The 13106-nt window shown below is 38.4% G+C and overlaps 1 protein-coding gene across 1 annotated transcript in view; it reads right to left on the bottom strand.

The window, feature by feature from the left end:
* Positions 1 to 13106, bottom strand: part of LOC122645682 (secretory carrier-associated membrane protein 1-like) — a 49209-nt gene that overhangs the window by 6471 nt on the left and 29632 nt on the right. The window contains exons 7-10 of the mRNA XM_043839008.1: positions 12745 to 12807; positions 12511 to 12604; positions 4896 to 4941; positions 4748 to 4815 (exon numbers count right to left, since the gene is read on the bottom strand). Coding sequence (XP_043694943.1) covers positions 4748 to 4815; positions 4896 to 4941; positions 12511 to 12604; positions 12745 to 12807 — 271 coding nt within the window. The remainder of the gene's footprint in view (positions 1 to 4747; positions 4816 to 4895; positions 4942 to 12510; positions 12605 to 12744; positions 12808 to 13106) is intronic.

Raw genomic sequence — 13106 nt, 5'->3', positions numbered from 1 at the left:
CCTCTCGCTCTCTACTCTACTCGCGCCTTCAACCTCCAGGACCAATCGTTTCTTCGCTTCTCTGCTATCTCTCTCTCTCCTTCTCTCTCTGTCTCAAACGAATCTATCAGGTTGAGGTACGCTCATATAAATTCACGATTTTTGGATGATTCTAACCCTAATTCCATTTTCACAATTCTTCCTAAGCTCTCGAACGAAAAAACAAGGAAGGAGAGGGAAGGGACATTGAAGCTCACCATGGATCGTTGCATTGCCGTGAATTCCACCAATCGAAGGTAACAATCTCTCTCTCTCGTTCTCTCTGCTTCTCTCTCTTCTCTCTCGCTCTTCTCTCATTCTCGTGACCGATTTATAATTTTTTCCATTTTTCAAATCTATGCTTCTCTGTCCTAGTTAGGGTTCCTCGTATGATTTTAATTTTTGTTGGGTTTTTCTTCCAGGCGGTTTCCAGCTTCTAAGGCTTCGTTTCATGCTGGACATTTGGTTAAGGTGAGTTCTTGTTCTCTTCTCTCACTATTCTGTTCTGATTTTTATTTTTCTCTCATAACATTATAGTTCTGACTGTTCATTTGTTGCTTTTTCATTTCAGGCAACTCGTGGTGGAGGAGAAGTTTGGAAGGGTCTGTATTTTGGACTGGCTGGAAACCTTGCTGGTATCTCACCGTAAGTACCTCATTTTCTGATCTGCAAACACGATGTCTGCTTTCTACTGCGAATTCTGTGTATTTAAGTTTCCTTTTTTATTTTTCATTTATTCTAATTTTATTGGAGTAGATTTCTTATACATTGCCAGAGCCATTTCAGTATTCTTCATGGTGCAGAATGGTTGACTATCAAGAATCACCATACAATGGGTGTATCTCAGATGGATGAATTCATCCACAGGAACACCTCCCCTTTTTTGTCTGGAACAAAAGAAAGAAGAAAAATCCATAAAGAAAATGGGAGAGAAAAATATATACAAGAGAAAGGCCAGGGAAAAGGCATCCTCCTTTTCCTTTTCTGGGGTTTTGGATAATCTTTTGAGCACATTCTGATTTTTATTTCTACAGCCTTCTTGAGCTATCTTATTCAGTATTATTCTAGTTTTCATGTCTGATCTCAATGACTGCAAGAACAGGATCAGAAGTAAAAGGACAGAAAAAAAAGTTGGCAGGAAGATTATTTTTCACTCTGTTACTGTTTTGATAAACGGATAAGATAGTTGAAGGCATGGCTCAGGAAGAGATAAGAAGTGGGCTTTCAGGGGGTTGGGATGAGTGAGAAATCATGATGAAAGGATAGATTGTAGTACATGTCAATTCTTGAAGTCAAATTTAGCATATAGTGCATACTGTTCAATAAGGAAAGCTGTGAAGGTGATGAGGTTAGAACTTCACATTCAAGCCTTGAAAATGGCAGTTTAGCTAGCTGAGAGATCTTATCTTCACAGGAAAAGAATATTTGAAGGCCAGTGTACTTCTGATTTCTTAGGCTGATACTTGTTGTTTCTTTTTACTACAAGATAGATTGTTGAAGGCATCATATTCTAATATTAGCCTCCATGAATGATGGGTTTTAATTATGATAGATCATAGGGGTGATTCTCATCAAATTTTTCTCTCACCTAGTTTAATAAGTGCATTCTGAAATATCTCTCGGAAGTGTAACCATAGACCCTTACAATACTAAAAAATAATGCAATTTGTTCTTCTTGTGCAATATTGCCCACACATCATCAAATTTCCTGCATGCATGCATCAGAATGAAATGCTCAGAATGAATACCTGTGGCTTATGCCATCGATTAATAAATAGTAGCTATGTGGTCTGAGGGCTTTTCATGTTACTATAATCCCTTATGCTATGTAAAGACAAAAGATGCTGAGGGAAGTATTACAGAGTGTGTTGAATGACACTATTGTTTATGAACTCGGCCTTCAATCATGACTTGCAACATGGTAAGCATGGGTGGGTCTCAGTGATAAGAGGACCCAACTGAAATCACTAGTAAAGTTTAAGTACAAAACAAGAAAGTGACTTCTAAGCAAGTTTGAAGAGAAAATCAGAGAATATAATACAATTTGATTCTATTACATTGATGATATTCTTAATATAAACTTAGACTTTAAATTCATCTTTTAATCAATTTCCATGATAGATTAAAATTGCCTAGTGAGATGAATACTGTGGTGCCATGAAAAAAGATTTGTTGATTTCCCCTATTTCTGTTCAATTCATCTTATGGTCACATATTCTGTTCTGCTAGTGAACACATTCATCATAAATATTTATTCTTTTTGATGTGACAATTTGATTGCCTAACAAAGAATCCCTTACTATCAAGTATATATCCATACACATCGTAGCATCCTATTAATAGTACACGATCTGGAAGTGAGGCCACACTCTGGCCTTGTAAGACTACACTCTTGCTTGTGGAACATGGTATGATTGTTGATAAATGGAGCATGGTTGGAATTTTATTTTACAGATGATTAATCGTTCCATTGTTGCTGTTATTTTCCATCTTCATGGTGCCTCATTCCTCTTTTCCCATCTCTTCATCCCCCTATTTCTTGTTTAGATATTAGTTTTCCCTACTGTATTTTGTTGGATCTATGTTTCCATCTTCATGGTGTTCACATAATTATGGATTGTCATTGAGGACTACAGTAGTCTTGTTCATGAAAATAACTAATTTGGACTATTTTAGGGGCCTGTACACTACATTGGTACATATTATATGTTCCTCAAGTCCCTTCCATCAAAGAGGAAATAGATTGAGAAACCTCACTGCATCACACATGACTGGTTTTATCACACACAGTTGTAGAAAGAAACCAGCCCAGATGGCTCCATTTACCCTACTATATTTAACATGGTACAAGAGAGTTGTAATAACAGGGTTAGATGGGAATTCCAATAAATTGCCTTCACACTTGAGCATCATAATTTCATGCATTTGAGTTGAACTTGTAATTTGGGGCTTTCTTTTTTAGAAAGTATTTACAGTAAGTAATTCTTCCTTGGAATCTTCCCATAAATATGTTTTAGGAAGGAGGGTTGGGGTTAGAAGGATCTAACCTGAAAAGAATTCCATTCTTCCTGCTTCATCTGGTACTGAATTTCTTGCCACTACCTCCAAGTGTTAAAGCTCCTGAATATCCTCTTTTTACTCCCCAATCTCGCCCCCTTTTTTTCTCTTGGCACATAGACAGATAGGGAATTGAAGCTGATACTGTTTTTGTGTACTTTAGTTTCTCTTTTCTTTATATATGTACGCATTGCACCAAGTAGGGATAGATTTGGATTGAAAATGAATGAATTTTGAGTTTTATTAGACTTCACTGGATGTGGTGTGGTGCCACTGTACTCTCTCTGTCTTCCTCTCTTCTCCTCCCTTGAATCAATTTCTCCTTGAGTCATTTGCCTTTTACTAAATCAAGAATCTGGTATGCGCTTGTTGCTTTCTTTTGCTGTTCTTTTGCTAAGTAGATAAGCGATACAAGATGAACCTGAGTGGAAAAGAATGTTGTAGTGGAACACTTCACATACACATTGTGCTTATGATTTAATGAAAATCTGACACTAGATAAGGTGTTGGACAGGGTTAGATTAGCTGAGTTTTGGATGGTGTACTTGTTGCTCATCAGTGACTTGTTATCTAATGAAGAAATAATTGATTTTGATCTTCCTCTTCAATAATTTTTTTCTTGTTTTGTTACATGATCTCTTGTTTTGTTCAATACATGTGAGAACATTAGGAAGGGTTGTGGCATGGTCTCATGGTTACTTGTAAATTTCAAACTTTACTTGTTGGGTCTTTAGCTCAAATTGGTAGAGCACTTGGAACATGAGGATGTCTCAAGCATGTTCCAAGAGGATGGTGGTTCGAATCCACCAAGACCCTTTTTATTCAACTGTTCATAGAAGACAATCATGAGCATCATACAATGTCTGCTTCTCTGTGTTTTTTTTTTTTTTTTCCTTTCTTTTTTTGTTGATAGTTTGAATGAATTTTGTTGCTTCTCTGGTTTTGAAGATGCAAAACTGAATGAGACATTTCCGATTCGTATTCTTTATAAAACTTTTGTATGTCTAATCGATGGAGATTTGTCTCTTTTTTTTATTACTTGAGAATTAATAATGTGGCAAATATCCTTTTTCACATGATCAACTATACACATGGTAGGTTTAGGATGAATCTAACTACAAGACACAGGGTAACCAAATAGTTATTTAGATAGATTCAGGATAAATCCAAGTCACAGACTCAGGGTAACCAAACGGTTATTCATATAGATTCAGAAGAATCCACCTGACAGACTCAGGGTAACCAAACAGTCTTTCAGAAAGAATCATGTTACAGAATCAGGGTAACCAAACAGTTAAATTTCAAAATTACGAATCCACAAGAACCTGATTTTAGAGAACCTGATCCAGAATCAGAATCTAATTCTTCAAAACAACCGAACTAAACACTTCCTAATGTATCAGCATAGGTAAATATGAAGATTCAAGTATATGGGTAGAGCGTTAGCACATAAAACAAATACAAAGAATTGTACAACGTCCAACTGCAAATTAACCCCTCGGTCCTATTTATCAATTGCTTTGAAGCACTAACTGCAATCTGAAACATACAGGACAAAACCTAATCTAGGCCAAAAGTAACAGGAATCCAAAAATCAAGAGAATAACTTAGTTTAAGTGCATAGTAGCTTCCTATCCAAAAAAGCCAGATAATGCTATAAAACGGAACTTACGTGAGAGAATCCCCCTTAAAAACGATAGGAGGAGCAACTGCAGAAAATATGCAGAATACGATGTGAAGCTGTACCACCAAAACAAAGAAAAAAAAGTCAGGGCCTGCAGAAAGCTGATGTACAATAAGAAAATAGAGTACAATTTTACCATGTAAAATAGGAAAAACCACCCAAACTTCAACGCACTTTCATTCCTGACAAAAAAAAAAGCAGGGCAGCAATGTGATTACATAACACAACCTTGTGAGTGGAAAACTCAAACCAGAAAGGGAAATAGGATGAAACTAAGGATCTTGCTGAAAGGCAATTAAAACAGAACAAAACAATGAGCCATAAATACTTTGTTGATGTGAAAAAATCCTAACCAGATAGGATACCGTTTGATCCTATCACCAAGGACGTTACACCTAAAATGCTCCAAGTTGGATAGTAGTCAGTGATCAGATCCTCAAACTTAATTATTCTCAGGATCCTTACCGAACAATCTTGTTAAAATACTCAGTGATACTTTAATGCATCTGTAGTTGTCACGATTGGGGGTCTGTCCCTAATGTGATGTGGTTTATTTCACTTCTTTAGTTTCCTTTTTATTGTGTAATTACAGATGTGGACTCTAAGTAGGATTCCTACTTAAAGTCCACCTTGTATTATTAGCTTGTAATTCTGATTATAAATAAAGGCCAGACTGAACACGATAGCACACAAGTTGAGTCTATCGTGGCTTAACAGTTACATCTCCATCGTCTCTCTCTCTCTCTCTCAGCTCTATTCTTCTTCACAGGTCCTGATCATGAAGGTTTAGTTGTCACATGGTACCAGAGCCATTACTGCTGATGTGAGGGAAAAAAATGCTTACCTGCATCCTGTTCTCTCCTGCGGACTGCTCTACTTGTGTGATTCTGCTGGGTTTCAACATGTGCTGAAGATTTATGTTGGATCAGCAGTTGATTTGATGCTCAATCATGTTCTCTTGGGTTTTGAAAGATCTGTTCTGCCTAGGGTTGGTTGATCTGTTTCTTGGTTAAAAAACCCTAGTCGCTTGTTCTTGGTTATTCCACTGGAAACCTGGTGTCGATTGGAAACTTGATTGCCTCCCTGCTGTTATCGAAGGAGATTGGAAGGCCGTCTTTGCTGAAGTTCCTGGTTAATTGGTTCTTGATTGCAGTTCCATCTGGTACTTTCTTCTCATCTTCTCCCATGGCAATAGAAACAAGGAGCTGGTTTACCTTATATCATTGGACACGAGTTGCAGCAGTTTTATTTGTTCTTTTGTTTTCTGTTTTGAACACCCATCAGTTGGAGGTTGTTGATCATTGAATAATCGAATCCTTCCTTGAGTTTCAGCCCAATTAGAGGTCCCGTTGGTGAGTTATTTTAACTGGTTCGAAGAAAGTTCTTCTGCCTTGGTTTTGCTGACACAAGGTTGAAGACAAATTATAACCCCTTTATATATTTTGTTTTCCAGCTTTACCCCTTTTTTAGTTTTTACCTCCAATTCGCTCATATCCTTTATTTGACTTTGCTTCCAATCCTACCCCTGCAATAAGGGTACTTTAGGAACTAGTTTGTTGTTACCTTATATTGTAATTTCTCTTTTTTACCTTTTACCTCCCTAGGGAGGTGTATGTAATTTATTTCATCTTATTACCACCATCTTCTTCTCTTCTCTTCTTTTCTTCTCCTCCTCCTTCTCTATCTTCTTCAACCTTCTTCCTCCATCTTTCTCCTTGTTCTTTACATTCTTTAACTTGCAACTACTGGTTCTTAAGTTTGACCCATGTGTTAATTGGGTGGGCCCCTTAGTGAACCCAAATCAGATTTTGTGACCCAAGTTTCGCATCAACTGGTTTTAAATCTGGGACTGTATGGTTTAATTCCAAATTCGCCATTAACTTGCTTTAGTTCCAAATTTGTCATTATCTGGCATACCTGGTACTTTCTTGGCTACCATGAGGGGAGATTGGGAATTATTTATTGGGATCTTACTTGCATGGAGATTATTTCTATTGTGAAGGATGAATTGGATATTATTGGGATCTTGTTGTAGTGCTACTCTTGATTATTGGATTTTTTTTTTTTTTTATGATGCTCATCCTTTGAGATGCTGATTATTGGTGGTCATTATTTGTCCACATGCAATGCTACACGTGAGCGAGAGATTGAAGATTATTATTCTCTTATCTGCTCAAGTCATCAGCTCAACACTATTTTTATTTGAAGATTACTATTATTTATTTTTATTCGTGTCATCAACAACAATTTTATCTATGAAGATGGTATTCAGCAACAATTCATATTTAATTGGTCTACAACAACCTGATGTTGTCTGGTCCGTAGTAACCTATATATTGTTTATCTGGTCTACAGCAACCTGCTGTTGTCTGGTCCATAGTTGTCAATGCGTCACCTAGGCGGCACCTTGGCGTCCAAGTGATGCAAAATTATCACCAAACTGGGCTTCTTTTATTAGGATTAATCTAGGGTTGGGTTATATGCATGTTGAGCCTTTGATCCCATGGGTTTCTAATGTAATAGGTCACTTTTATGGGCCTAAAATATGGGTAAATAGGTTGCATACAGGATTAGCTCCCATACTTAGTTTTAATTTCATACTTAGCTTTTTATTTGGTGTTTTAAATTGAACCGGTTCAACCAATGGTTCAATTTAAGTGATTTTATTAGTTTTTCTTTTAATTGTTTAGTTGGGCTGGATTAGGACTCTATTTTGAGTCTATTTCAGTTTCCTAGTGAGTTTAAGTTACTTAATAGGTTAGGGATAGGATTAGGCCTTTCCTTTTTAGTGTCTAAGTCCATTTTTGAGTCTTCTATATAAGTTTTTAAGGGAGGCCAGCATGATACGAATTTTGATTAATAAAAACTAAGCTTTATGCTTGCTGCCTTTGTTGCTGCTATTCTCTCCTATGAGATCCAGTCTGGTGAGTCATATCAAGACCCCCCCCCTTGTGAGTCATATCAAGGATTGAAGGACTGGAATCCCCAGTGACTCCTTGCATCTTGTAGATCGGGAGGTCCTCTCTTAGCTCTTCTTCAATCTGCTACTGTTGGAGATCAATGTTATTCAAGTAAGTAGTTTATTTAATTCTACAATTACATTCTTCTTCTAATCCTCCAACCCTAGCCTTCACAACTTGCCCAGCATTCTCTTCATTAGACCACATCCAAACCCCCCTCCATCCATCAAACCCTAACCTCCATTAACCTGCAACTCCCCCCTCCCATTCGATCCATAGCTTGAAATTCAAGCAACCACCTTCCAGCCATCAGATCTGTCCCAAACTTTCAGCAGACATCTCTCCCTCTCTCTCTCCTACACTCGATCCAACTTTGAACCCAATCTGACCATCTAAACCCTAGTTCCCCTCATCTCCCACAAAACCCAAAAACACTAAAAACATTCTAAATTCTACCCAGACCTATTTAACCATCAGAACACCTCTAAATTTTGATCAAACCATTCCCCCACTGCCAGCTACACTCTACCAGAAACCCAGCCTCAAAACCCCACTCTAAACCCTAGTTTACAGCCTAGAACCTAAAACCAAAGCCCAAACCCTAACCCTAGATTTGCAGAATTTCTAAATCTATCCAAATCCGATTTTCTTTATACCATAATAATCCCCTAAACCTGCATACTAAAACCATATACAATCCTTACCCAAATTCCTAAACCTAACCCTAGTTTTACCCTAAACAGCCCCAAATCTGCCTAATTAGCAAACAGTTTCAGAACTCTGATCTTACCTGGCTCCTATTAGGTCTTGCCTATATAGGACTACATTAAATTGGTATCAGAGCTATGGCGGATGGAAGCTCCAACCAAGCCTCGAAAGACCCACCTCCATTCGTTTTTAAGACCAGAGTTCGTCTACCCAATGGGAGCACAGCCATATTAATTGTTGATGAGAGGCGACGTAACAACATTATTTCACAATCCCCGTGGTGGATATGCTGTCCCAGTCGGGAGAGATTTGCATCATGCCTACAGGTCAAGTCTTTGTTGAATTTGAGCGTTCCTCATACTCTGACGGTGCTTGGTGTCAATCGGTACCATCTCCAAGGAGCGTTATTGCAGTAGGTTGTAATTGGTTGGAAGAGCGACAAGGTTGGATTAAACCTGAAAACAACTCGTGTGTCCTACCTAATGGACACCGTCTATACCATTGTTTTACTCTAAAAGGGTTACAACCAAAGGTGACCACATCAACTGTACAGCCACAGGGAATGCCACCAAACGTATCAACTCCAACGCAAGTGGCAGCAACTATGCTTGAAGCTTCACCAATGGTGGATGCACCAACAAAAGATTCTACTAAGGCGGTTCGTGTTGAAGAGATTCCAGAACATATAGCTAAAGAAATTCAAGTAGACCAAGCTGCACCAGTAGTTGAGATCATGGCTGAGAAGCTCAGCCATCAAATTGATGTGGAGATCCAAAACACAATGGTAGAAGAAACTACTGAAGAGGTCTACACTGAAAAGAGCGAAGTAGACAAGGCTGAGGACATGGAAGATGAAGTGGTGGTTGAGAACACTCCACAACAAATCGACATTCAAGATGCTGTTCTTGAAGAGGTACAACTTATGTCTCAAGTATTAGATGAGAAAGTTGCCAACACTGAAGACTCTATGGATAGGGCATTCACAGTTGGTGCTGATTCAGAGGTAGAGCACATAGAGTTTGTTATGCCACCATGGTTCTTCGAAGAGAAAGCTCCACGCCTTGAAGACTATATTCCTAATGTTCCTACCCCACTAGAGTTTTGTTTGGGAATGGTCAAAGCTGCTACTCACATGTTGTTTCCCCCTTATCACTACAAAATTCGAGGATAAATTTTTTCAAACTGGGGAGAGTTGATGCAGAATTATCACCAAACTGGGCTTCTTTTATTAGGAATAAGTCTAGAGTTGGGTTATATGCATGTTGGGCCTTTGATCCCATGGGTTTCTAATGTAATAGGCCACTTTTATGGGCCTAAAATATCGGTAAATAGGTTGCATACGGGATTAGCTCCCATACTTAGTTTTATTTCCATATTTAGCTTTTTATTTGGTGTTTTAAATTGAACTGGTTCAACCACTGATTCAATTTAAGTGATTTTATTTGTTTTTCTTTTAATTGTTTAGTTGGGCTGAATTAGGACTCTATTTTGAGTTTATTTCAGTCATAGTTCGAGAACTCGCCGAGATCTCGCTGAGTTTCTCGATTTTTGGAAAAGCCGAGACGAGACTGCCTACGAGTCTCAAAAGTGCAATATCTCGGCGAGATCTCGGTGAGATCTCGGCGAGATCTTGGATCTCGGTTGGATCTCGGTTTCTACCCATTATTTTAACCCACCTACCACTTAAATACCTTACCTAATTGGACAAAACTCGACATATCTCGGCGAGATCTCGGATCTCGGGTCCAGATCTCGAGTTGACCCAAAGTTGAGGCTTCGAGTTGAAAAAAAAAAATTGCAACAACTCGGCTAGATCTCGGCGAGATCTCAACTCGTCTCAGTTTTTCCTAGAGTCGAGTTGGTACTGAGACCCGAGTTTTAGTACCTTGATTTCAATTTCCTAGTCAGTTTAAGTTACCTAATAGGTTAGGGATAGGATTAGGTCTTTCCTTTTTAGTATCTAAGTCTATTTTTGAGTCTTCTATATAAGTTTGTAAGGGAGGCCAACATTGATACGAATTTTGATTAATAAAAACTCAGCTTTATGCTTGCTGCCTTTGTTGCTGCTATTCTCTCCTATGAGATTTAGTCTTGTGAGTCATATCAAGACCCCCCCTTGTGAGTCATATCAAGGATTAAAGAACTGGAATCTCCAGTGACTCCTTGCATCTTGTAGATCGGGAGGTCCTCTCTTAGCTCTTCTTCAATCTGATACTGTTGGAGATCAGTGTTATTCAAGTAGTTCATTTAATTCTGCAATTACTTTCTTCTTCTAATCCTCCAACCCTAGCCTTCACAACCTGCCCAGCATTCCCTTCATTAGACCACATCCAAACCACCCTCCATCCATCAAAACCCTAGCCTCCATTAAACCTGCAACTCCCCCCCATTCGATCTATAGCTTGAAATTCAAGCAACCACCTTCCAACCATCAGATCTGTCCCAAACTTTCAGCAGACATCTCTCCTTCTCCCTCCTACACTCGATCCAACTTTGAACCCAATCTGACCATCTAAACCCTAATTCCCCTCATCTCCCACAAAACCCAAAAACCCTAAAAACATTCTAAATTCTGTCCAGACCTATTTAACCATCAGAACACCTCTAAATTCTGATCGAACCATTCCCGCACTGCCAGCTACACTCTACCAGAAACCCAGCCTCAAAACCCCACTCTAAACCCTAGTTTACAGCCTAGAACCTAAAACCAAAACCCAAACCCTAACCCTAGATTTGCAGAATTTCTAAACCTATCCAAATCCTATTTTCTTTATACCATAATAATCCCCTAAACCTGCATACTAAAACCATATACAATCCTTACCCAAATTCCTAAACCTAACCCTAGTTTTACCTTAAACAGCCCCAAATCTGCCTAATTAGCAAACAATTTCAGAACTCTGATCTTACCTGGCTCTTATTAGGCCTTGCCTATATAGGACTACATTACCAGGCGCCTTGGTCGACTTGGTCGCCTTGGACGCCTTGTTCGCCTAATTGGTGTCGCCTTGAATTTTGACCCTCTCCACCGCTTTGGGTCGCCTAACCGCCTTGACAACTATGGTCTAGTCTGCAGTAAACTATACTTCCTATTTGTCATTGGAGTCGTCATCTGAGAAAACTGTTTGGGGCTCTATATCTGCCTTTGTTTGAGTAGAATACTATTTACTACTTGCCTTCCTTGAGAAGGATTTTGATGTAGCCGTTGGATGCTGCACTTTTATCTTTCTTTTAAAAGATGACTATCTACTACCAGCCTTCTTTGTGAAATTCCTTTGATATTGATGTTGTTGTTATGATATTGTGGATTGCGGTTAGTGTTCACTACCGCCAATTTTGCTCGTTGTTGATTGGATTTTTATTCGACATGAAGATTATTTTCTACCGACGTTGTTGATGATTGAGTTGATACTGCTACCTAAATGAAGTTCTCCCTGTGCTCATTGGCATCTAACACTACTGTTTATGCTCATGATTGATGCGGATTTTAATATCGGTTCGTGTTGGTCCAAACTGGAGCTTTCTTTTGATATGTATATACTACAGCTTGAGGGGGAGTGTTAAAATCCACAGAAATACTTTAATGTGTTAGTAGTTGTCACGATTGGGGTTCAGTCCCTAACGTGATGTAGTGGTTTATTTCACTTCTTTAGTTTCCTTTTTATTGTGTAATTACAGACGTGTACTCTAAGTAGGATTCCTACTTAGAGTCCACCTTATATTATTAGCTTGTAATTCTGATTACAAATAAGGCCAGACTGGCCACGATAGCACACAAGTTGAGTCTATCGTGGCTTAACAGTTACATCTCCATCGTCTCTCTCTCTCAGCTTTCTTCTTCACAGGTCCTGATCATCAAGGTTTAGTTTTGTCACAAATCTCAAAGGAAATGCCACAGATAAATATGGTTATGATCATTAGAATGGGTTAATCATAAACTCAGAGAAAATCTATAGGAAAAACCCAGTGATGGGTCCTACTCAGGTTACAAGTCTCTTACTTCTACAACAATCCATTTTATGGACCACATTTAACATAAAGATACAATTTTGTAATATTCAAAGAAAATAAGTACTCAAATACCTCATAGCACGATAAAGAGGACGGTACCACAGCACATAGGCTCCTGGCACTCCTGATATAAAGTATATAATGGCAAGAAACCAGATAGTCACACCTAAAACACCAGACAGGATGAATCAAAGGTCAAGCAATACAGAATGCTGGATAAAATCCAAATCTAATACTCTGAAACTAGTTGTATCAAGACGTGAGAAGTAACTACAGAGGTAGATATTTTTAATTTTTCAAACTAACCTTCTCCCTTGATCCATGCTGTGGTAACTGCTACAATATTCCACAACAGGCAAGCTGACAAACCTGTATGTTCAAAATTGTAAATAAATGAAGTCTAACAAGAAAGCCTTAAACAAAACATATCGCATTTAAAGGTTATTGCTGAAACTCTTTTAAAACAAAAAACAACGAAATACAATTGACAAAATACATCTTAGAAGTACAGAACCCCTAAGATGAACAATTTGTGATGGCAGCATAGGATTCCAAAAAATATTTATACAAAGCTTAGGGTGAGCCAGAGAGAGAGAGAGAGAGCCGCACAACAGGACGGTCCAAAAATATATGTACAAACCTAAGAGAAAAGGACCTGAAGGCAGGTT

This window comes from Telopea speciosissima, chromosome 1 (assembly GCF_018873765.1).
Source record: "Telopea speciosissima isolate NSW1024214 ecotype Mountain lineage chromosome 1, Tspe_v1, whole genome shotgun sequence".
NCBI lineage: Eukaryota > Viridiplantae > Streptophyta > Magnoliopsida > Proteales > Proteaceae > Telopea > Telopea speciosissima.
Note: the sequence above shows the minus strand (reverse complement) of the source record. Positions and strands in the feature narration are given on the sequence as shown.